Source organism: Salmo trutta, chromosome 23 (genome assembly GCF_901001165.1).
Source record: "Salmo trutta chromosome 23, fSalTru1.1, whole genome shotgun sequence".
Taxonomy (NCBI): domain Eukaryota; kingdom Metazoa; phylum Chordata; class Actinopteri; order Salmoniformes; family Salmonidae; genus Salmo; species Salmo trutta.
Genome location: NC_042979.1, coordinates 39,252,967 through 39,279,562, shown reverse-complemented (window position 1 = coordinate 39,279,562; position 26,596 = coordinate 39,252,967). Strand labels below are relative to the sequence as shown.

Here is a 26,596-nt window from a genome sequence, read left to right as displayed (position 1 = left end):
TCTATCAAACAGCTGGGGAAAAACACGCAGGAGACATTTTTCCCTGTATCATCACTGCACAATGACTCCATTAGGCATTCAGGTATGTATCGTATCTATAGGCTATATCAGTTAAGTCCACCACATTGTTGATGTTTCGTCCACTCAGAGAAACTCACAAACATCACCTGGTTCTCTCATTGAATAAGAATGTCTCCCCAGTATATCCTTGAGTTTGAGCGAGCCTCGTTAGAATCTTTTTTTGGGCCGGGCGTGCTGCTTCGGTCCTTATTTCTCAGTGCGTGCGCTTCAAACAGCTCTTAATGAGATCTGTGATATCGTGGGGAAGTGGGGTATTAACTTCATGACTACTTACAGTGAACATCTACCTTGAGAAGATTTCCCGTGTCTAAAAAAGAAAGGGCAGGACAAGGCAAGACGAAGTTTTGCTAAATCACTGAGTAAAATTTAGCTGTACTATTTGTTTGTTTTTCAAAATTAATAAGACACATTTAATTGATAGGCCTATTCAAATAGGCGGGGTCTGTGTCAAACGAGAGAATGGGCCTGTGACGTGAATTCAGTGGTAGGTTGCATGTGTTTCTGATTCTGTGTTGGAGGCTTCAAGGATAACATTTAAGCATGTCCAACACTTTCACATTGACAGGCTTGGAGTCTTTGCGCTTGCCAAAGGCGCGAGCGCATGCTGCCAAGACTGGCGAAGCATATGGCACATTTTCGCTCATACATTCAAACGATATGTTATTGTGTATCACTTAGGCCTACTTAACCTCCCGAAGCGAAGAGCCTGAGCAAATAACGGATTGGAGAAGGATCGTGGAAAAGAAATAAAGTCCTTCGGATCTTTTGAGTGAGAAACAATGATGTTTGCAGCTTTTGTCCAAACATCCAACACCACACATTATTTGGGTTTTGATGTAGTTATTACGTTTTGGAGCTCATCCTGAAAACAAACACAAGAATATCCCAATGACTCGGCAAATAAGACATCTTTTTCCCTTTTAGGTGCTGTGTCTTGAGATTTCCCAATCGATGTGAACTGAGGTCTTTTGTAGCTTATCATTTCCCTCTTCATTGAATACTTCAACCACTCACTTCTGATTTATGTAATTAGTGCTTGTTTGTGCGCGCGCGCCCCTGAGCGTGTGTGTGTGTGTGGGTCTGTAGCGCCACCCGCTGAACATGCGCCAGCGGCTCTATTTCTCGCTCAGGAGTGATATGGCGTATTAGAAAAAGATGGTTTCTGCAGGTTGCCAAATGGCACAGCATGGATTATCTAACTTATTGGACATGTTTCAAAACACAATGCATGTTTGTTTACACGATTGAATGTTCATTTCATCCTACTCTACATGTTAATTTCAAAACATGAAACCTGTATATAGGCCTTTGGGTGTGAGAGATGTTAAAAGTGTCCTTTCAGGTATTAGTTAGTCTACTATAGCTCGAAAATGTAAAATAGGGGGAGATAATCGCATTTATGGGATAATGTCATTTCTTTGTTCTTATCATAGAAGTTCACTTTGGAAAGAAGTTGTAAAACAACAAACGAAAACGAACGAGTAAACTTAAATAACATTTCTAATCCTCTCCACTTGTTTGAGGTAAAAGGGATCCGAATATCACTTGCTGAGTAATAATTAACTCGATGTTGGGTCAACAATGTGTATTTTAGAATAGCCTATTACAACAGCTTATGCCGGTTTAACAAACAACATGATCAGAACACCAGTGAAATCCATTAAACTGCAACAATGAGATACCAACAGTTGAAAAGACCCCGTTACGAAAGGTCTAAATGATTTTACATTGAATACCTAAACTCAAATACCTCGGGATTTCGACGTGTATCAAGGTGTACCATGGTAGGATTTAGTTACACATACAGCCTATCTGTAATCTATTCAATTAAAACAACGTGGAGGCGCAGAAAAGCCCCCCTCGTAGCACAAACACGAAAGAGCCTTGGTACGTCCTAAATCCGTATGCAAATAAAAACTCATGTAATACCCTTAATTGAATAAATGCATATTTATCATTTACGTCCTCTGTCTGGAATAATGTTAGCTCATGCATTAAACATAAAGTTACCCACGTCTGCGCGCGTGGATAAAATGTGATATTGTGAGGATTTGTTGAACAGAGTTTAGTGGTATCTTGTATTCTCACTCTCTAACATTTGCTCTTATCTTCTTTAAAGGCCCAATGCAGTCAACACGTGCTTTCCTGTGTTTTATATATATTTCCACACTATGAGGTTGGAATAATACTGTGAAATTGTGAAAATTATGATAATGGCTTTTAGTGTGACGGCTGTTTGAAAAGACCACCTGAAAGGTCAGCCTGTTTTGGTGGGATGGAGTTTTCCCCTGCCTGGTGACACACCAGGCCGTCAATTAGTTAATAGACCAATAGAAAAAAAGAGTTCCAAACCTCTCTGCCAATAACAGGTCATTTTCAGTTTTCCCCTCCCCACTCAGACAACTCCCAGACAGTCATAGCAAATTTCTTGCTTGAGAAATTGCTCTTTGCTACGAAGCTATTTTTGTTTATTTCTGACCAGAAAACAATCACAGAAAAGTAATTAATTCTTACCCAGAAATGATTTGATATTGAGATCAAAATGGCTACATAGGAGCTTTAAATAAATTCACACCTCAAATCAAATCAAATCAAATCAAATCAAATTTATTTATATAGCCCTTCGTACATCAGCTGAAATCTCAAAGTGCTGTACAGAAACCCAGCCTAAAACCCCAAACAGCAAGCAATGCATGTGAAAGAAGCACGGTGGCTGGGAAAAACTCCCTAGGAAAAACTCCTGAGAAAGGCCAAAAACCTAGGAAGAAACCTAGAGAGGAACCAGGCTATGAGGGGTGGCCAGTCCTCTTCTGGCTGTGCCGGGTGGATATTATAACAGAACATGGTCAAGATGTTAAAATGTTCGTAAATGACCAGCATGGTCAAATAATAATAATCATAGTAATTGTCGAGGGTGCAACAAGCACGTCCGGTGAACAGGTCAGGGTTCCGTAGCTGCAGGCAGAACAGTTGAAACTGGAGCAGCAGCATGGCCAGGTGGACTGGGGACAGCAAGGAGTCATCATGCCAGGTAGTCCTAGGGCTCAGGTCCTCCGAGAGAAAGAAAGAAAGAGAGAATTAGAGAGAGCATATTTACATTCACACAGGACACCGGATAAGACAAGAGAATACTCCAGATGTAACAGACTGACCCTAGCCCCCCGACACATAAACTACTGCAGCATAAATACTGGAGGCTGAGACAGGAGGGATCAGAAGACACTGTGGCCCCATCCGATGATACCCCCGGACAGGGCCAAACAGGCAGGATATAACCCCACCCACTTTGCCAAAGCACAGCCCCCACACCACTAGAGGGATATCTACAACCACCAACTTACCGTCCGAAGACAAGGCCGAGTATAGCCCACAAAGATGTCCGCCACGGCACAACCCAAGGGGGGGGCGCCAACCCAGACAGGAAGACCACGTCAGTGGTTCAACCTACTCAAGTGACGCACCCCTCCCATGGACGGCATGGAAGAACACCAGTAAGTCAGTGACTCAGCCCCTGTAAAAGGGTTAGAGGCAGAGAATCCCAGTGGGAAGAGGGGAACCGACAAGGCAGAGACAGCAAGGGCGGTTCGTTGCTCCAGCCTTTCCGTTCACCTTCACACTCCTGGGCCAGACTATACTTAATCATAGGACCTACTGAAGAGATAAGTCTTCAGTAAAGACTTAAAGGTTGAGACTGAGTCTGCGTCTCTCACATGGGTAGGCAGACCATTCCATAAAAATGGAGCTCTATAGGAGAAAGCCCTACCTCCAGCCGTTTGCTTAGAAATTCTAGGGACAATTAGGAGGCCTGCGTCTTGTGACCGTAGCGTACGTGTAGGTATGTACGGCAGGACCAAATCGGAAAGATAGGTAGGAGCAAGCCCATGTAATGCTTTGTAGGTTAGCAGTAAAACCTTGAAATCAGCCCTTGCCTTAACAGGAAGCCAGTGTAGGGAAGCTAGCACTGGAGTAATATGATCAAATTTTTTGGTTCTAGTCAGGATTCTAGCAGCCGTATTTAGCACTAACTGAAGTTTGTTTAGTGCTTTATCCGGGTAGCCGGAAAGTAGAGCATTGCAGTAGTCGAGCCTAGAAGTAACAAAAGCATGGATTAATTTTTCTGCGTCATTTTTGGACAGAAAGTTTCTGATTTTTGCAATGTTACGTAGATGGAAAAAAGCTGTCCTTGAAGCAGTCTTGATATGTTCTTCAAAAGAGAGATCAGGGTCCAGAGTAACGCCGAGGTCCTTCACAGTTTTATTTGAGACGACTGTACAACCATCCAGATTAATTGTCAGATTCAACAGAAGATCTCTTTGTTTCTTGGGACCTAGGACAAGCATCTCTGTTTTGTCCGAGTTTGTGGATAAAGCAGATTACCTCGGTCTCCCTGTGCACAGGTCACCCCACTACCAGCACTAGCAGCAGCACCAGCAGCAGCACCACCGCCAACACCACCAGCACCACCACCACCACCAATAACACCAGCACCACCAATACCAACACCACCAGCACCACCAATACCAACACCACCGCCACCAGCAATACCAGCACCAACACACTAATACTTTTGTCTCCTGTCTGTCAGTTTATTTGTTTTTGGTAAAAGTATTAAGCTCTTTCAAAACCGTTATTTATGTATTCTATGTATTCATGTCGCTGGTAATCATTTGTTTAATCTCTCAATGTCTGCGTTCCTCTGGTCTCCTTTTGCGCTGGAAGTCTACATCCATTCTGATCCCCCTTCGCGCGTAATTTATGATGCACCTTGTCACCAAGATTCCTGCATTTTTGGGGCTCACTGGATTCAGGGACCATGATCAAACCGCGTGCGCGTTTCCACACTTGATATCGTGCGCATGGCACAGTGGCACAGCTCCCCATTGCTCGCTTTCACATGTCAGTTGTACATTTTCGATAATTATATATTATTTCTATTTCTTGATATGGAGAGTCTAATTAATAATAAGATACTCATAACATATGGAATAATCAACTAATTCAAATGGAGCAAAAATGCAGCAATCCAATGTATTATCAACTCAGAGGGCCACCATTTTTGCTATAAAGTAGCCTGGCTGGCATACAATTGGGAATCAACTCAACTGTTTTGGTTGTGGCTCTAGGCATTGGCTAGAAATCGTTATTCATATGTATGTTTTCTTTGATTGAATAGAAAACGTCAATATTGTATGCTCTCTAGTCTTTAAATTCCAGTGCATCTATAATTTAAAAAATGCGCTATGATTTTGATGTTTCAACACTGCGTCTTTACTCGCGCGCAAGGGGTTTACTTTGCGCGACTAGAATGAATTTAGTGATATATTATTATTTTTCTGTTTTTGGGCTGGAACCCTAACTTTACTCGCTAATAAGTTCAGGACTTTCCCTTTGCCTTCCCTTCCGATACACCGAACGAAGAAGCCCACTCCACATTTAAATCCCTCACCCTAATCCTCATTGTTCGTTTAAAATGAAGGGGAAATTGGATTTCTCTCTCTCTCTCTCTCTGTGTGTGTGTGTGTGTGAAAGAGAGAGAGAGGAAGCGAGAGAGAGCATTGCATTGAATTGAGAGCGAGAGAGTGGAGAGGGAAAGACGGTGTGAGAGAGAGGGAGGGATGGAAAGATGGAGAAGTAGAAAGAGAGCGGGAGGAATGGAGAGAGGGGGTCATCTTGGGGGTTTGGTGGGTGGTGGGTGGTGGGTGGTGGGTGGTGGATGGTTGTGAACGCATGCACAATGCATTAAATGTATACACATATGTTTAATTGTTTAATAACAAGCTAAAAGCCAATTAAGTATGATAAAATCATATTTCAAGATTTTCTCCTGAGTTGCACTGTATTATTATCTTTATTCATTATGTACATTAAAGAGTGGACCAATACACTGGCATTAGAAATAAGGTCCTCTATCTCATCATATGAAATATGCATCTTCAAGGCCTTTAACCAATTTATATTTCATTTCATATAGTCAGACAAGGACCACATACATTGTAAATAACAGAATATAAGGCCACTCAGGTGCTTTCGCAATAAGCCTTCATGTCACAAGAGTACCAAACCACAGCCGTGGATTATGGACTATGGACTAATGTGCATTTGAATGAGATGTTGACACCTAAAAACACCTGGAATTGAAAACATTGATGTGATCCACAGCTAAACACGTACAGTAAGAAAATAAGTCGTTCTGTTTGAATTCCTGTCCAACAGGAGAACATGACAGCTAAGAGAGTTAGAGAGACATCTCCAAAGTATTGTCGTCGTGACTCGTGGTAATGTCCTTATAAGGGTGAGAGTACACAACACGTAGCCTAATGGGGGTGTTTCTGAACACAGTGACCCAATTTCTCTTGACCGATGGGTTTTTGGACGTTTTTAATTGTGCATCTCAGGCCAACCGATATTTGGAACAATTTACTTACGAAAACACATTAAAGTTGTGTAAGAACATATCAATATTTTATGTTCTTCCGTTACTTTCAGATGCTTATCTCTTAGTAATATAATCATTCATCTTATGCTAATGTTGACAATACCAGGCTCATTTCTACATTAGAATACCGAGAGAGAGAGAGAGCTAATAAAAGTAATTGAATGTGAACAATGAAATCGTTAAATCATCATCATGGTAAGTGTAACTAATGTGTTTTGACTTGGAACACTTTAATGCAAATAATGACTTTGTCATTTTGATTAGGCTCATTAGTATCGCACAGCATCCTTAACGAAACGAGCAATTTGGGCATTCAAATTCGATGCAATCCATTGCATTAATTCAAGGGTCATCTCAAACGTCATGTTTTTTTTTGTATTACGAATTGACCTACTGTAGCCTATATCTTATTCATTTGTGCTTTGATTTCTTGTGATTTCTTAGTCAAATCACATTTGGTGTGTAGCCTATGCTATTTCTATCCTATCCTTTTCCAACCAAGGGCAACAACATCTCAATATCCTTGTCAACATGATCCACATTTTTTAAAACGCAACTATGATTTATTTTTCTTGCCAAAATGAAATAGCACTTTTATCCTAATAACTTGAGAAGCACACTTGAATTGAGCGCAATATGCGCAAAAGTTAGTTGTACATTACTTTTAATTATATTTTCTGAAACATAAGTTGCAAGGTCACTTACACGTGCAATTTCAAAATAATTTGCATCATTCTACAGTTCTAGCCTAACTGTAGAACAACTAGGCGGCTAATTAGGCTATCAAAATAAATAACTGCAAAAACAATTTTACTTTAGTATACATTGATATGAAAGAAGATACAGTATATATAAAGCAGCTATCAAATATCACATTGTGGACATTTGCAATTGTTTCCATCCCAGTCTCACTGTAGCAGGAGAAAGTGTCGAGACTCGAACTGTAGTTCCCCACCACTAGCCACCAGTGTAGTAGGAGTGAGTGGCAGCATAACGGAAACTCGAACTGCAGCATGTATGCTCTGGATTTGCTGGCAATGATAAAGGGATGACATTGCACAATGAACCAACCGGCACATTTTGTCCCGTGCGTCAATGGACAGAGAATTCCTAGAATGTAGAGTTCATCATACTGAGAAAAACAGTATGTGTGAACAGAACAAAATTGGATAGTGCATTGTCAAGCACATTTGTTAGGTTATCACTGTTTCATTCCACTGTGGCAATTTAAACGGTTCCTTTCGTCTGCATCATGCGACTCAAACGTAGCCGAAGATTGGCTTTGTGGTACATGTAGTTCATAGGAAGGCAGCGCGAGGTTGCAGATACATACATGTTTTGCTCCTACGGGACTACAAGTCCCACGGTTCAATGTGCGGTGGTAGCGTGATCCGCTCGAGGAGACCATGGCGATACCCAGGACGTTCTGACGGGCTATCAGAAAAATAGCCCTCGAAAAACGGGTCAACGCCCCATATAAACGACACTAGACTTGGACACTGTGAGAAATAAAAATGGGGTCCCGTATCAAGTAAGAGCTATTTCTTTTTTTCATTTCCCTTGCTTCCCAAATGCTAGTAGGCTACATTGTTTGCGCGAGTTAAGAGGGAGGGAGAGAGAGGCAGTGCAAGGCCCGGACTTGTTGCGACAGACTGAACGACTTGTTTACCGGACCATTGAGCATTTAGTGAAAAATAGTAATATTTGCTCATCAATGAGAGTATGTCACACATACTGTTTGCAGAGAACTCAACTATGGATATGCTTACATCTCTGTTTTTCTCAATATGTCCCGCTGTCTAGCCCTCGACAATGTATGGAAGAGAATGTAAACATTTGAGGCAGACAGGGTTGGTCTATTTATGTAACCGGTTTTACACCACATCCATGCCTACAGGGCATGTGTTCTGTGGATGGAATGAGTTCAACGTATTGGAACATGCCCATTGCGGAATGAATCGATGTGTTGGCGTATTGATACAATGTTATAAAGTCTAGCCTTTCCGCGCGTCATTAAAATGGTGCCAGCTACAATTGCTACATTGTATTGCTTGTCATGTATCACTGAAATGGACGAGGGTAACTTTACATTGTGCTTCCGGTACAATAGGCTACAGTAGCCTAGCCCTATGTGTGGCAACCATGCAGGTCACCTGTAAAGTTAATTATATGGACATTTCCGATGCAGTATGAATAGGCTACTCAATGACCTGTCCGTTGACTTACAGTAGCCTAGGTCTGCACCAAACTCAACCAATGGTAGTAAAACAATAACTGGTCATGTTACAACAGATGCCCTTATTTCTGTCAAAGATATCAGTGTCAAAACCCAAAAGGCATGATCTTTTTTTTAAATTTCAGATAACCAAAGTTACTTTGCCTCTTATTAGAACACCATGTTACAGTGGTAGTTTTATGGCCTTTGTGAAGTATTATGTTACTGAAAGTACACTTAATCTTAGGCTATTTTGCCCTATAGGCCTACTGTACTATATTTTCCATTAAAATGGCAAGTGTCCAACAAAACACTTCCCTTACCCTTCTTCCTTCACTGAGAAAGATAGTTCCCTGTAAAAGTGACACCATTGTGTCCTGTGTTAGTGTGTCCGCCCACTTTGCCCAGAGTGGGCGAAAATGCCCTTTGTTGATGACATTTCAATTCCTTATGTTATAAAATACATTTTAGCAGGACAAATCTGATTCTTTGTGTTCTGAATTGATCAGTAGGGTCTTTCTCTAACGTATCATTAACATTATATATAAAAAAGTTGATTTTGTAACCAAATACATCCGATAATAAGCACAAGGTCTTTTGACAGAGCGGTGCAGCTTTCTCACCAAAACATTTGAGGATTTTACATTTTTTGGTCATTGTCTTTCAAGTTGTTTCCCTGGGTTGCAAATAGCAAAAGCGGCATGACACGAGCTGAATTAAATGTAAAAAGCTTTGAAATTAAAAAGCTTGTGGTATGCTCAGTGCACCTTTGACATTTCACAGAGATATGCTTGTTTTTGTGAGAAGTCTTTGAAAAAGAACAGGAACTTTGCATACTAAAATATGTCATGTCTCAAAATCGATATCTATCTTACCTCTATATTGTTTTACTTCTTCCGGATTGGAGAAGAAAGATGACGAGTTCAATGGGGAGCCTGTCAGGTAGCTTTAATTCTCACTCAACAGCCTAGCTGACGCCATGCTATTTTCCACATCTGAGGTTTGGACCATTGATTTTCTTAGAGGACTATCTACACAATTAACATATTATATTACCCATTGGTCAAAATATGCATTTTTGGTTGGACCCTACCTATAGCCATATAATGTTACAATGTGAATGATGTAATGAATGAATGAAGTATGCCTAACCTGTTTTCTATTTACTTGGGTTATGGCTACTGTTAAAAGGTGGGGGAGAAGGAAATTAATAACCTGGGTTGCTGACGGTATTAGGCCTATAATGTCACTTCCTTACTGTTGTAGTATTTAGAGGAAGTAAAAAAAACAAAACAATGCTGACTGATCATACAATATATGCAACCAGGCTGTGTACTCAAATTGAGGTTGTGGTTGTTACATTATTAAGCAGACATTTGATAAGATTTGATAAGATTTCTATTTGATACTTTTCACCCACACAAAGACTGTACCTGTTTTGAAATGTTATAAAATCATATTGAAGGTCAGAGTTTTGTGTGGCGTCTGGACAAGCATTTGTCACTGAAGAGCATTTAGGTCTGGTTGCTGTGAAACACTTTTGACGTGCAGTTCTAGGGAGACTAGAGGCTGACCTTTGACCTCTATTTCAGGGACAACCCTGAGGCCACTTTCGAGGTGTACCTGGAGGTGACCCATCCTGGAACCACTGGCTCTGGTAAGTCCCCCCCCCCCCCCCCCCCCCCCAATGTGTCAGAGGAAACAGTTCAACTGACAACCAAAGTCAGCCTGCAGGCGCCCGGCCCTCCACAAGGAGTTGCTAGAGTGCGATGAGCCAAGTATAGCCCCCCCGGCCAAACCCTCCCCTAACCCGGGCGACGCTGGGCCAATAGGTGCCCCGCCCTATGGGACTCCCGGTCATGGCCGGGCTGTGACACAGCCTGGGATAGATCCCCAGGATGTCGTGATGCTGCAACTCTGCGATGCAGTGCCTTAGACCGCTGCGCCACTCGCGAGGCCCATAAACAATGACTTTTAACCCTTGCACATCCAACTGATGGTCGATGCCCCTGTTGGATATTATGAATGCAGCATCTTCCTCGGTGAGGTTGAATGGGGTTGGTGGGTGTTTTTGTTGTTATCACACCTTCTATGGCCGCTGTGTAACGATCACAGTCATATGCCATACATAACATGTTTATAAGGAATGCGTAAGCATATGTCAACAACTGCTAGTTTGTGTGTCACTGTGCTCATGGATGTTGACATTAAATTACATTTAGTTTATGAAGGTGTTATAGGAGTCCTTGTTGAATACTACATACGTGTCTTTATAACAAACACATACCCTAAACCTAACCCTATTACACAAACAAACAAACAAACAAACAAACAAACAATACAGTATGACATAGAAGTATATAACTCATAAAGGCCCTGCTGGTCAAAGGTCATCATAAACTGACCTGAAGTCAGATCTGAGGCCCATCCTTGGGAACCCTCTGTCAGGGGAGCCAGTTCACCCACTGACCACAGTAATATGATGGATGGTCTTACAGTCGATTCTCCCTTTGGAATAGGGCAGCCTTTTAAAAAAGTGCTGTCAAGACAACATTGTGGGTGTGGTCTGTCTTTGACCCCATAGATTACACGTCAGCAAAAATGTTGTGATTCAAAGACCAAAAGTATCCTTGAGGACAGATTTTTTTTCAGATGCTGCTCAAAGAGAAAGTGAACATGAGTTCAGAAGAATCTCTCTGCATAACTTCATCATGTATCAGACAGTGGCGGACACGCGGTGCATTTGACATGGCTGAATAAATGATTTGACACAGTTGTCAATTTCAGACTAGTCTATCAAATCAAATTTTATGTGTCACATGCTTTCTAAACAACAGATGTGGACTAACAGTGAAATGCTTACTCACGGGCCCTTCCCAACAATGCAGAGAGAAAGAAAATAGAGAAATAATAGCATAGTAAAACACTTAATTATAATAGTACATACACTGTGAGTAACGATAACTTGGCTATATACACAGGGTACCAGTACCGAGTCTATGTGCAAGGGTACGAGGTAATTGATGTAGATATGTATGTGTGTGTGTTTTTTGTGAGTGTATTGGATGTATAGTCTGTGTGTTTTGTGGGTTGGTGGATGTAGTGGGTGTTCAAGTGTGTGTGTGACTGAGAGGTAGGTGTGTGTGTCTGAGTGTCTGAGTGAGTGAGAGAGTGAGAGAGAGAGAGAGGGGTGTGTGTGTGTGTGTGACTTGAGAGGTAGGTGTGTGTGTGTGTGACTTGAGAGGTAGGTGTGTGTGTGTGTGTGTGACTTGAGAGGTAGGTGTGTGTGTGTGACTTGAGAGGCAGGTATATATGTGTGTGTGTGTGACTTGAGAGGTGTGTGTATGTGTGACTGAGAGATATATATGTGTGTGAGTGAGGGGTGTGTGACTGAGAGATATATGTGTGTGTGTGTGTGACTGAGAGATATGTGTGTGAGAGAGAGGTGTGTGAGTGAGAGAGAGAGGTGTGTGTGTGTGTGTGATTGAGATATGTGTGTGTGTGAGTGAGGTTTGTGTGACTGAGAGGTATGTGTGTGTGTGACTGAGAGGTATGTGTGTGTGTGACTGAGAGGTATGTGTATGTGTGACTGAGAGATATATGTGTGTGAGTGAGGGGTGTGTGTGTGTGACAGAGGTATGTGTGTGTGTGACAGAGGTATGTGTGACTGAAATATATATGTGTGTGTGTGTGTGTGTGTGTGTGAGTGAGGGGTGTGTGACTGAGAGATATGTGTGTGAGAGAGAGGTGTGTGAGTGAGTGAGTGAGAGAGAGAGGTGTGTGTGTGTGTGTGTGTGAGAGAGAGAGAGGTGTGTGTGACTGAGAGATATGTGTGTGTGTGTGTGTGTGTGTGTGTGACTGAGGTATGTGTATGTGTGACTGAGATATATATATATATATGTGTGTGTGTGTGTGTGTGTGTGAGTGAGGGGTGTGTGACTGAGAGATATGTGTGTGAGTGAGAGAGAGAGGTGTGTGTGTGTGTGACTGAGAGATAAATGTGTGTGTGAGTGAGATGTGTGTGACTGAGAGGTATGTGTGTGTGAGAGAGAGGTGAGTGAGTGAGTGAGTGAGTGAGTGAGTGAGTGAGTGAGAGAGAGAGAGAGAGAGAGAGAGGTGTGTGTGTGTGTGTGTGTGAGTGAGGGAGGGGTGTGTGACTGAGAGATATGTGTGTGAGAGAGAGAGAGGTGTGTGAGTGAGTGAGTGAGTGAGAGAGAGAGGTGTGTGTGTGTGTGTGTGACTGAGATATATGTGTGTGTGTGTGACTGAGAGATAAATGTGTGTGTGAGAGAGAGAGGTGAGTGAGTGAGTGAGTGAGAGGTGTGTGTGTGTGTGTGTGTGTGTGTGTGAGAGAGAGAGATTAGTGAGTGTTTGTATGTGTGTTTGCTTGTGGGAAATGGTGCAGGTGTGTGAGTGCATTGATTGTTTTTGCGACTGCATTTGTGTGCGTCAGTGTGAAAGAGAGAGGTGTAAATATTGAATTATGTAATCATATTGTAAGAATGTTCTGACTTGGGCTAGACCACCATGTCGTAATCAGGCCTCCTCAAGCCACAAGATCTGGAAGTAACTAATACTTCCTTCCCATCACACACACTTGAGCTAATTAGCATGCATTTTTGCATTGATTGCAATGATGCTAGCAAAGCAGCCTAATGTAGACTATGGTAGATGTTAGGGATTTACGCTAGTAACATAGACTTTCTTACTACCTTACTCTACTGTTGCTACAGTACAATGACAATTCCCCTATTCTTGTCAAACCTCAAACCACATACAAAACACTTCCTGTACCCTTTTGATTCTGCTATTTCTTTCTCTTTCTCTCTTGATTCTCTCTCTCTGTCACTTTCTTTCTACATTTTCTCTCTCTCTCTCTCTCTCTCTCTCTATCTATCTCAATTCAAGGGCTTTATTGGCATGTGAAACATGTTTACATTGCCAAAGCAAGTGAAATAGATTATAAACCCTTAGTGAAATAAACAAAACATTTGCAGTAAACATAACACTTACAAAAGTTCCAAAATAATAAAGACATTTCATGTCTCTCTCTGTCTCTCTGTCTCTCTGTCTCTCTGTCTCTCTCTCTCTCTCTCTCTCTCTCTCTGTGTGTGTCTGTCTCTCTGTCTTTCACTCTCTGTCTCTCTATCTCTCTCTCTCTCTCTCTCTCTCTCTCTCTCTCTCTCTCTCTCTCTCTGTGTGTCTGTCTCTCTCTCTCTCTCTCTCTCTCTGTGTGTGTCTGTCTCTCTGTCTTTCACTCTCTGTCTCTCTATCTCTCTCTGGCTCTGTCTCTCTCTCTCTCCCTGTCTCTGTTTCTCTCTATCTCTCTCTCTCTCTCGGTTGCTGTCTCTCTCAATTTAATTTAATTCAAGGGCTTTATTGGCATGGGAAACATGTTAACATTGCTAAAGCAAGTGAAGTAGATAATAAACAAAAGTTAAATAAACAATAACAATTAACAGTAAATATTACACTCACTGAAGTTCCAAAAGAATAAAGACATTTCAAATGTCATATTATGTGTATACACAGCGTTGTAACAATGTACAAAAGGGAAAATAAATAAACACATATGGGTTGTATTTACAATGGTGTTTGTTCTTCACTGGTTGACCTTTTCTTGTGGCAACAGGTCACAAATCTTGCTGCTGTGATGGTACACTGGTATTTCACCCAGTAGATATGGGAGTTTATCAAAATTCGTTTACTCTCTCTCTTTCTCTCCCTCCCTCTTTCTACATTCTCTGTCCCTCAAGAGGGGGAGTCCTCTTTGTTAACAGGGAAACTATTAACTGAGGGAGAGTTAATCAGAGTCATGGCGGAAGGAGGCAGCATTTACATGTCAATTGGCTGCTGCCGCCCGCTACATGGGCCTGCTTTATTCCCATTCACTTATAGGGGACGGGGGTCATGTTAGCTCAAGAGACTAATAAGGCTTGGTTCCAATATCTACACCAGCAAACCTCGTAAATTGCATGCCCAATGTATTGCCTGTTCTAATGCATTGGGCATGCTAGTATGTACACTACCATTCAAAAGTTTGGGGTCACTTAGACATTTCCTTGTTTTTGAAAGAAAAGCACACTTTTTTGTTCAATAAAATAACATCAAATTAATCAGAAATACAGTGTAGACATTGTTAATGTTGTAAATGACTATTGTAGCTGGAAACGGTAGATTTTTAATAGAATATCTACATAGGCGTACAGAGGCCCATTATCAGCAACCATCACTCCTGTGTTCCAATGGCACATTGTGTTAGCTAATCCAAGTTTATAATTTTAAAAGGCTATTTGATCATTAGAAAACCCTTTTGAAATTATGTTAGCACAGCTGAAAAGCGTTGTCCTGATTAAAGAAGCAATAAAACTGCCCTTCTTTAGACTAGTTGAGTATCTGGAGCATCAGCATTTGTGGGTTCGATTACAGGCTCAAAATGGCCAGAAACAAAGAACTTTCTTCTGAAACTCGTCAGTTTATTCTTGTTCTGAGAAATGAAGGCTATTCCATACGAGAAATTGCCAAGAAACTGAAGATCTTGTATAACGCTGTGCACTACTCCCTTCACAGAACAGCACAAACTGTTTCTAACCAGAATAGAAAGAGGAGTGGGAGGCCCTGGTGCACAACTGAGCAAGAGGACAAGTACATTAGTGTCTAGTGTCTAGTCTAGAAACAGACGCCTCACAAGTCCTCAACTGGCAGCCCGAAATACAATATTTTTGGTAATTTAACATATATTTCACAGTGGTTTAGATGGTACAGTGATTCTATACACCTGCTTGTTTTGTGACATGAACTGAAATTTTGGTGAACGATTCACATTTTTGCCACTAAGAAATGGCAGAGGGATTTCTGCATATTGCACCATTAGGATATTTTCTAGTTTCTCTACCTCATGAGGAGGGAGGATAATGACAGTTCACAGAAGTAACAAGTAAAGGTAGACCTACCAATTAATTATTGTGTTTTTACTGATATAAATTTGATTTATGATTTATTAAGTGATTAACCTCTCTAGGGTAGGGGGCAGTATTTGCACGGCCGGATAAAAAAACCTACCCGATTTAATCTGGTTATTACTACTGCCCAGAAACTAGAATATGCATATAATTATTGGCTTTGGATAGAAAACACCCTAAAGTTTCTAAAACTGTTTGAATGGTGTCTGTGAGTATAACAGAACTCATATGGCAGGCAAAAACCTGAGAAGATTCCTTACAGGAAGTGCCCTCTCTGACCATTTCTTGGGCTTCTACACTCTCTTTATTGAAAACAGAGGATCTCTGCTGTAACGTGACACTTCCTACGGCTCCCATAGGCTCTCAGAAGGCGGCAAAACGCTGAATGATGTCTTTGCAGGCCCTGGATGAAAAACAGTAGCGCATTTGGATAATGGTCGATCAGAGAACAATGAGACTGAGGCGCGTGCACGAGGCAACACCATGTTTTTATTTTTTCGTCTTTGAACGTAAACAGGGCTTCCCGGTCGGAATATTATCGCTTTTTTACGAGAAAAATCGCATAAAAATTGATTTTAAACAGCGGTTGACATGCTTCGAAGTACGGTAATGGAATATTTAGAATTCTTTTGTCACGAAACGCGTCGGGCGCGTCACCCTTCGGATAGTGTCTTGAACGCACGAACAAAACAGAGGATATTTGAACATAACTATGGATTATTTTGAACCAAACCAACATTTGTTATTGAAGTAGAAGTCTGCATTCTGACGAAGAACAGCAAAGGTAATACAATTTTTCTAATAGTAAATCGGAGTTTGGTGAGGGCCAAACTTGGTGGGTGTCAAATTAGCTAGCCCGTGATGGCTGGGCTATCTACTCAGAATATTGCAAAATGTGCTTTTGCCGAAAAGCTATTTTAAAATCGGACATAGCGATTGCATAAAGGCGTTCTCTATCTATAATTCTTAAAATAATTGTTATGTTTTTTGTGAACGTTTATCGTGAGTAGTTTAGTAAATTCACCGGAAGTTTGCGGTGGGTATGCTAGTTCTGAACGTCACATGCTAATGTAAAAAGCTGGTTTTTGATATAAATATGAACTTGATTGAACAAAACATGCATGTATTGTATAACATAATGTCCTAGAAGTGTCATCTGATGAAGATCATCAAAGGTTAGTGCTGCATTTAGCTGTGGTTTGGGTTTATGTGACATTATATGCTAGCTTGAAAAATGGGTGTCTGATTATTTCTGGCTGGGTACTCTGCTGACATAATCTAATGTTTTGCTTTCGTTGTAAAGCCTTTTTGAAATCGGACAGTGTGGTTAGATCAACGAGAGTCTTGTCTTTAAAATGGTGTAAAATAGTCATATGTTTGAGAAATTGAAGTAATAGCATTTCTAAGGTATTTGAATAACGCGCCATGGGATTCCACTGGCTGTTGAGTAGGTGGGACGATTTCGTCCCACATACCCTAGAGAGGTTAAAACATATTTAACGTAGTTCAATAACCAAAATAGTATCATAGCTGACACCCATTCTTTCTTTAATGTTAATTCAGAGTAGATATTTACGTTTTTGGAAGACATGTTCACATAAAAAAACGGAGGGAGATTTTACCGTCATTCTGTTACCAAACTTCACATCTGCCCTGTTCTTCCAGTAAATGTGTTTTCGTAAAATGTTCAGTGGAACTTGTTAAAAGTAGTCCTTGTGCGTACAGTTTTATGGTTTGTTTAACTTGGTAATCAGTGGTTTTTGTTTGGCATACTTTCAAAGTCTCAGCGTCATTCTGTTAAGGTGGAATTGCCCTCGGGTTATCTCTTCTTTCCAAGTATCTATTCCAGGTAGTTAATATTATCACTCCTATTCACTCATCTTCTATACTGTATCAGGTGTGCAGATATAGAACCTCTAGCCCTGTTCAGAACCAATCTTTATCCCTGTCCAGAACCAACCTCTAGCCCTGTCCAGAACCAACCTCTAGCCCTGTCCAGAACCAACCTCTAGCCCTGTCCAGAACCAACCTCTAGCCCTGTCAAGAACCAACCTCTAGCCCTGTCAAGAACCAACCTCTAGCCCTGTCAAGAACCAACCTCTAGCCCTGTCCAGAACCAACCTCTAGCCCTGTCCAGAACCAACCTCTAGCCCTGTCCAGAACCAACCTCTAGCCCTGTCCAGAACCAACCTCTAACCCCTAGTAGAGTATGTGAGCAGAGTTGAGCGGTCGGAAATCCACGTCCTTTACAACCGCTTCACCTAAATACGCTCCTCGCTCACAGGGACAAAAAACTACCGCTACAAATTCTCTCCATTCATTAAAATCACCATTTAATCAACACCAATCTATTTTTGTGACTACCTGGACCTACCATTTGGTTTGAAGTATTGAAACCATACCATATGATTTGAATGAAAAATATTTTTAGAAACAACATTGTAGGCCTTCCCTGTAGCTCAGTTGGTAAAGCATGGTGTTTGCAACGCCAGGGTTGTGGGTTCGATTCCCACGGGGGGCCAGCACAGAAAAAATAAAAATGTATGAAATGAAATGTATGCATTCACTACTGTAAGTCGCTCTGGATAAGAGCGTCTGCTAAATGACTAAAAAAATGTAATGTAAATGTAACATGAAAAGGTGACTGTAAGAAGCACTCATCATTTCAAATAGGCATATTAAACAGGATATAAACACTCTAAATAGGTCAGGAGCCAGACAGAAGGAACAAAAATGTATCATTTAGGCTATATTATTAGCAGTCATAGGATGACACCTTTCCAACAGGTCAGTCAAATTTCTGCCCTGCAAGAGCTGCCCCGGTGAACTATAAGTGCTGTTATTGTGAAGAGGAAACGTCTAGGAGCAACAACGGCTCAGCTGCAAAGTGGTAGGCCACGAAAGCTCACAGAACACGACCGCTGAGTGCTGAAGTGCATCACCACAAGAACTGGAAGCAACGTCCGCACAAGAAGTGTTCGTCGGGAGCTTCAGGAAATGGGTTTACATGGTCGTGCAGCCGCACGAAAGCCTAAGATCACCATGCGCAATGCCAAGCATCGGCTGGAGTGGTGTAAAGCTCACCGCCATTGGAGCACTGGAAAAGCGTTCTCTGGACTGATGAATCACGCTTCACCATCTGGCAGTCCGACGGACAAATCTGTCTTTGGTGGATGCCAGGAGAACGCTACCTGCGTCAATGCATAGGGCCAACTGTACAGCTTGGTGGAGGAGGAATAATGGTCTGGGGCTGTTTTTTATGGTTTGGGCTAGGCCCCTTAGTTCCAGTGAAGGGAAATCTTAACGCTACAGCATAAAATTATATTCTAGATGATTCTGTACTTCCAACTTTGTGGCAACAGTTTGGGGAAGGCCATTTCCTGTTTCAGCATGACAATGCCCCCATATACAAAGCAAGGTCCAAACAGAAATGGTTTGTCGAGATTGGTGTGGAAGAGATTGACTGGCCTGCACAGAGCCCCGACCTCAACCCCATCAAACACCTTTTGGATGAATTGAAACGCTAACTGCGAGTCAGGCCTAATCGCCCAACATCATTGCCCAAGCTCACTAATTCTCTTGTGGCTGTATGGAAGCAAGTCCCTGCAACAATGTTCCAACATGTAGTGTAAATCCTTTCCAGAAGAGTGGAGGCTGTTATAGCAGCAAAACGGGCCAACTCCATATTAATGCCCATGATTTTGGAATGAGATGTTTGACGAGCAGGTGTCCACATACCTTTGGTCATGTAGTGTATTTCAGGCCTATTGGGCCAAAATCAATGATAGCCTATTGTATAGATAATATAACAAAAATGAACTAAACTTTTAAGTTAAGATTTTTGGTTTATACATACTTGACACACTTAGCTAGCTAACCACCTCGTTCCTTTGTGTTAGCATGTGCATCTAGTACACCATCATGCTTTCGGGACCACACTCCCTCTGTTGCTTTTGGTCCTCCTCATCTTTGTAAGACACCTTGATTTTTGCACCTGTGTGTTTTATCAGTTCCTTTATGAAAAATATTTAGCAAACTCCATGACAGTAACTAAAGCAGGGGGCTATAGCAGCACACAAGTTGCCTACAAATGCATGCTGGGCCGGACATGCCCTGAACTCGTGAAGTGAGTGCTACTGGATCGGTACTGGAGCAAAATTGGAGCGGGCGAGAAGGACGATGCTCCAGCCTTTGGCAAACTTGCTCTGCGCTCCAGTGAAATTGGACACGCTCCGCTCCTCGCTCCGCTCCTCACTCCGCTCCTCGCTCCGCTCCTCACTCCGCTCCTCACTCCGCTCCAGCTCCGCTCCTCACTCTGCTCCTCACTCCGCTCCTCACTCCGCTCCAGCTCCGCTCCTCACTCCGCTCCAGCTCCACTCCTCACTCCGCTCCTCACTCCGCTCCTCACTCCGCTCCTCACTCCGCTCCAGCTCCGCTCCTCACATCGCTCCTCACTCCGCTCCTCACTCCGCTCCCTCACTCCGCTCCAGCTCCGCTCCTCACATCGCTCCTCACTCCGCTCCTCACTCCGCTCCAGCTCCGCTCCTCACTCCGCTCCAGCTCCGCTCCTCACTCCGCTCCCTCACTCCGCTCCAGCTCCGCTCCTCACATCGCTCCTCACTCCGCTCCTCACTCCGCTCCAGCTCCGCTCCTCACATCGCTCCTCACTCCGCTCCTCACTCCGCTCCCTCACTCCGCTCCAGCTCCACTCCTCACATCGCTCCTCACTCCGCTCCAGCTCCGCTCCTCACTCCGCTCCCTCACTCCGCTCCAGCTCCGCTCCTCACTCCGCTCCTCACTCCGCTCCAGCTCCGCTCCTCACTCTGCTCCTCACTCCGCTCCAGCTCCGCTCCTCACTCCGCTCCAGCTCCACTCCTCACTCCGCTCCTCACTCCGCTCCAGCTCCGCTCCTCACATCGCTCCTCACTCCGCTCCTCACTCCACTCCCTCACTCCGCTCCAGCTCCACTCCTCACATCGCTCCTCACTCCGCTCCTCACTCCGCTCCAGCTCCGCTCCTCACTCCGCTCCCTCACTCCGCTCCAGCTCCGCTCCTCACATCGCTCCTCACTCCGCTCCTCACTCCGCTCCAGCTCCGCTCCTCACATCGCTCCTCACTCCGCTCCTCACTCCGCTCCAGCTCCGCTCCTCACTCCGCTCCCTCACTCCGCTCCAGCTCCGCTCCTCACATCGCTCCTCACTCCGCTCCTCACTCCGCTCCCTCACTCCGCTCCACTCCTCACATCGCTCCTCACTCCGCTCCTCACTCCGCTCCTCACTCCGCTCCAGCTCCGCTCCTCACTCCGCTCCTCACTCCGCTCCAGCTCCGCTCCTCACTCCGCTCCCTCACTCCGCTCCAGCTCCGCTCCTCACATCGCTCCTCACTCCGCTCCTCACTCCACTCCAGCTCCGCTCCTCACATCGCTCCAGCTCCGCTCCCTCACTCCGCTCCCTCACTCCGCTCCAGCTCCGCTCCTCACTCCGCTCCACTCACATTCTCTGGCCCCTAGGCATTATGTGTAGATCAGAAAGGATTGGACCTGTGAAAGGCTTCTGAAGTGTTGGCCATATTGCAATACTTATACAATCTTGTAAGATCTGCACAAGTACCTAGGGGGTAAGGGCTAGGTATTGTGTCTGGACAAGCCCATGAGTCCTTATTGTAGTTTCACCTGCAATATCCAGATAGCTTTAGCTACATGACTCCACCGCAGTCCAAAAGAAACATGGGCAGAAACACTGGCAGGGAGGAAAAAAATAGGCTGTCGAAGTCTCGAAAGGTGAAAAAAAGTAGTCGTTTGAGATGTTTACCCACTAGCAGTTGTTAACGTGCTATTTTTCGGGGGCGGCGTGTCTTTGCTTCTTAAGCGCTATGATGTGTGACAGCGGCGTTCCAGAGCTCGCCTCAGAGAGTTCTCTCTCCGGCTGACCCCTGACCTCCTGCGGGAAATGGCTGAACCGCCGCTCGGAGACATGGTGCCCTGCGGACGAGGAGCCCACGCTAATTAAGTGTTTCTCTGGCGGCAGTACTCTTCAGAAGAAGCCGCGCACCACGGAGGCCGCGGTGAAACCCAGACGTGTGTTAGGGGGGAGTGGTGGTGCTTTTGTTTGTTTGTGTGTGTGTGTGTGTGTGTGTGTGTGTGTGTGTGCACATGCCAAGTGTGTGTTTGTCTGTGTTTGTGTAGGATATATTGATCTTTGTGGCTTTGTGTGTTAGCCAGCATGAAGGCTGTGTGTGTGCCGGTCTACGTCTATATATGGGTCACAAACAATAGGCTTGTCATTGTAGGCCTATTAGCCAATACGTCTGTTACATCTTGCTGCATTTGAATCTATCACAAGGCCTAGAAGCCCAAGTAGATACATCCGTTGTTCAGGCCTTGTTGCCCTGTTGTTTTTCCCAGAACTCTGTATGTATGTGTCTATATCTCTACTCTGCTAGGTCAACAGGCTGCCCCAATGCTGCGCCTACACTGCATCCCAATTTGTCCAATTTGCGCCGATACTATCAAACGGATCGTGAGCGGTAGTGACCTTGCGTGGCACATGGCCCCTACAGCTGACAATCAATGTGTTCTGCATGATTTAGGCCCATTTGCTTTCCTCTTGTCGCTCACGTTTAGCCCATGCCCTGACTGGCTATTTATGATACAAACGAACCCCTCCCCCCTAGAGCTCCCGGCTCCTTCAGCTGGAAGATTGTGTTTATTTGCTTTATTTGTTTATTTATTGAGCAGAAAAAGGAAGCCAAGAGAACGAGAGTAAAGCCATGCCAGGCAGGCTGGTGCGGAAGCGCCATAGACAGGAGTTGGATTTGCTCTACACACTTGAAAGCAAGAGTGGGGCGACCCTTCTCCTCTTGTTTTGATGGGTTCATCCCATGATGGGTTCACCTCCCACCCCCCTACACACACCCCCACTTCCTTGTCCCCCTTTTTAGCGAAAGCTTTTTGACATCTTCATACCCTCGCCGGTTTGTTAGTTCTCGTCTGAGACGTTGTCAAGGCTTGGACCCCTTGTACGGCTGCCTGGGGGAAGAACTTACCCCTAACCACAGATCTAGGATCAGATTATCCAACCCCCAAATCCTAACTTTCACTGTAAATTATCCATAACCACAGATCTAGGATCAGATTATCTAACCCCCAAATCCTAACTTTCACTGTAAATTATCCATAACCACAGATCTAGGATCAGATTACCCAACCCCCAAATCCTAACTTTCACTGTAAATTATCCATAACCACAGATCTAGGATCAGATTACCCAACCCCCAAATCCTAACTTTAAGTCTAAGTATGATACAAACATATTAATTTGAATATTGCAGAATTACAATAAATTCAATGGGGTTGCACATTTTTGTTAACTTTGAGAATCTGAGCTTATGATTGGCTTATTTGCTTCAGTGGCCATGTCGGAGCTATAATGTGGCATGTGAATCGCTGGGCAATGTCCCTGTGCCTCGATCCATTCCTAAGAGGTACAGTATGGACATTGTCCTCAGGGAAGGGAGGCTGATGGGAGCTGGCTAACCGTGTCCACTCTGGCGAGCAAGCCAGAGTCTGTATGGGGCTTTACAGCAAACCACCTCTTTTTTTCCCCTGTGAAAAGACCTTAATCCATGTAAATACAGGCCCACAACGACAGCTTTACAGCAGAGGGTAGCGAGTGAGAGTGAAAGAAGGGAGGGAGGAGGGCTTAGCAATTTAACCTTTAGCCCGGCAAATAAGAGGCATGAAAGTTTGTGAATGAGTTTACACAGAGGGGCAGGGAAGAGCACCAGGGTTCCCTTTTGTCTGGCCTTGTCAAAGCGTGAGTGACAGATGTCGTGCTATAAGTGACGAGGGCCTGACGAATCAGGTGGCTTACTGAAATCTGCCAAAACTTGAAATCCTTTCACTACATTTGTAGTTGAAATCTGGATTCAAATGAGACAGAAATTGTGTACGTTGACTACTTTCTGCAATTTCAACCAATTAACCACGTTGATATGCCTTGATTACGTTGATAAAGTAGAATAACCAAAATATTTCTAACAATCCAAAAATACCCAAAGCCATTTTTTGGCCAGATGGTCTCAATGCTGATTGGACTAGTGGAAATTAAACTTAATCATAATTGGATGTACAGTAAACCCACCAAGATATAACATAAACTCAGTTTTTCACAATTCCTGACATTTAATCCTAGTAAAAATGCCTTGTTTTAGGTCAGTTAGGATCACCACTTTATTTTAAGAATGTGAGATGTCATAATAATAGTAGAGAGAATGATTTATTTCAGCTTTTATTTCTTTCATCACATTCCCAGTGGGTCAGAAGTTTACATACACTCAATTAGCATTTGGTATCTTTGCCTTTAAATTGTTTAACTTGGGTTAAACGTTTCAGGTAGCCTTCCACAAGCTTCCCACAATAAGTTGGGTGAATTTTTCCCCATTCCTCCTAACAGAGCTGGTGTAACTGAGTCAGGTTTGTAGGCCTCCTTGGTCGCACATGCTTTTTCAGTTCTGCCCACAAATTTTCTATGGGATTGAGGTCAGGGCTTTGTGATGGCCACTCCAATACCTTGACTTTGTTGTTCTTAAGCCATTTTGCCACAACTTTGGAAGTATGCTTGGGTCATTGTCCATTTGGAAGACCCATTTGCGACCAAGCTTTAACTTCCTGACTGATGTCTTGAGATGTTGCTTCAATATATCCACATAAAATTCCTTCCTCATGATCTCATGATGCCATCTATTTTGTGAAGTGCACCAGTCCCTCCTGCAGCAAAGCACCCCCACAACATGATGTGCCACCCCCATGCTTTGAGCCTCCCCCTTTTTCCTCCAAACATAACGATGGTCATTATGGCCAAACAGTTCTATTTTTGTTTCATCAGACCAGAGAACATTTCTCCAAAAAGTATGATCTTTGTCCCCATGTGCAGTTGCAAACCGTAGTCTGGCTTTTTTTATGGCGGTTTTGGAGCAGTGGCTTCTTCCTTGCTGAGCGGCCTTCCAGGTTATATCGATATAAGACTCATTTTACTGTGGATATAGATACTTTTGTATCGGTTTCCTCCAGCATCTTCACAAGGTCCTTTGCTATTGTTCTGGGATTGATTTGCACTTTTCGCACCAAAGTACGTTCATCTCTAGGAGACAGAACGCGTCTCCTTCCTGAGTGGTATGACGGCTGCGTGGTCCCATGGGGCTTATGATTGCGTACTATTGTTTGTACAGATGAACGTGGTAACTTCAGGCGTTTGGATATTACTCCCAAGGATGAACCAGACTTGTGGAGGTCTACAATTTGTTTTCCTGAGGTTTTGGCTGATTTCATTTGATTTTCCCATGATGTCAAGCAAAGAGGCACTGAGTTTGAAGGTAGGCCCTGAAATACATCCACAGGTACACCTCCAATTGACTCATGATGTCAATTAGCCTATCAGAAGCATTTAAAGCCATGACATAATTTCCTGAAATTTCCAAGCTGTTTAAAGGCACAGTCAACTTAGTGTATGTAAACTTCTGACCCACTGGAATTGTGATACAGTGAATTATAAGTGAAATAATCTGTCTGTAAACAATTGTTGGAAAAATGACTTGTGTCATGCACAAAGTAGATGTCCTAACTGACTTGCCAAAACTATAGTTTGTAAACAAGAAATTTGTGGAGTGGTTGAAAAATGAGTTTTAATGACTCCAACCTAAGTGTTTTGTAAACTTCCGACGGTTTTGCTGTGGCCTTTGCCTGCTTCCCACTTCTCGTCAGCTTTTTCAAAGAAATAGTGTACACTGAGTGTACTAAACATTAGGCACCCTCTCCTAATATTGAGTTACACCCCCTTTTGCCTTCAGACCAGCCTCAATTTGTCAGGGCATGGACTCTAAAAGGTGTCGAAGCGTTCCACAGGGATGCTGTCCCAAGTTGACTCCAACGCTTCCCACAGTTATGGGAAGTTGGCTGGATGTCCTTTGGGTGGTGCGCCATTCTTGATACAATCAGGAAACTGTTGAGTGTGAAAAGCCCAGCAGCATTGCTGTTCTTGACACAAACCGGTGCGCCTGGCACCTACTACCATACCCCATTCAAAGGCAGTAAAATCTTTTGTCTTGCTCATTCACCCTCTGAATGGCACACATACACAATCCATGTCTCAATTGTCTCAAGGCTTAAAAATCCTCCTTTAACATGTCTCTTCCCCTTCATCTACACTGATTGAAGTGGATTTAACAAGTGACATCAATAAGGGATCATAGCTTTCACCTGGATTCACCTGGTCAGTTTATGTAATAGAAAGAGCAGGTGTTCTTAATGTTTTGTATACTCGGTGTATAGTTCCAGTCATCATGGGGAAAGCACCCCAAAAGCATCCCACACATCCACAGCCCAGCATCATATCAAGTGAGAATGTGGATGACGCTGCCAAGTAGCATGTGCTTTAGTGGGGTTCACAATGTATTTCTAGAAGCAGTGGAGCTCTGAACACCGTGTTGTGAGGTTCACTTAAAGGAATCACCAGCGTTGAAGGATTGCCAAGCAAATCTCCTGTCATGTTGAAATAGATATTAAATGAAAATGATGTCCCCTCTGAGCAGTTCTTATTCCCTCCCTCCACACTCTAATTAGGAGTGACCTATCTAGACCCCTAGTTGCGTGTAGTGCCCTTCCTAGACCCCTAGTCGTGTGTAGTGGCTTTCCTAGACCCCTAGTTTCCTGTAATGTCCTTCCTAGACCACTAGTTGTGTGTAGTACTCTTCCTAGACCACTAGTTGTGTGTAGTACTCTTCCTAGACCACCTGTTACACACACACACACCCTCTTATTTTGCTCCTTTGTTACCTGACAGCAGTTCATTATTCTTTCTGTCTTCACTGTCTTTCTCTCCTTTACTCTGTTCTTTTGTTTCGTCC

The 26,596-nt window shown here is 43.4% G+C and overlaps 1 protein-coding gene across 5 annotated transcripts in view; it reads left to right on the top strand.

The window, feature by feature from the left end:
• The first annotated feature begins 7,787 nt into the window (after positions 1-7,787).
• Positions 7,788-26,596, top strand: part of dennd1a (DENN/MADD domain containing 1A) — a 145,718-nt gene continuing 126,909 nt past the window's right edge. For 4 of the 5 annotated variants that reach the window (XM_029710254.1, XM_029710251.1, XM_029710253.1 and 1 more), the window contains exons 1-2: positions 7,789-8,048; positions 10,325-10,389. In XM_029710254.1, coding sequence (XP_029566114.1) covers positions 8,032-8,048; positions 10,325-10,389 — 82 coding nt within the window. In that variant the 5' untranslated portion in view covers positions 7,789-8,031. Of the gene's footprint in view, positions 8,049-10,324; positions 10,390-26,596 lie in introns of all 5 variants that reach the window. The other variant, XM_029710252.1, reaches the window with a different exon arrangement.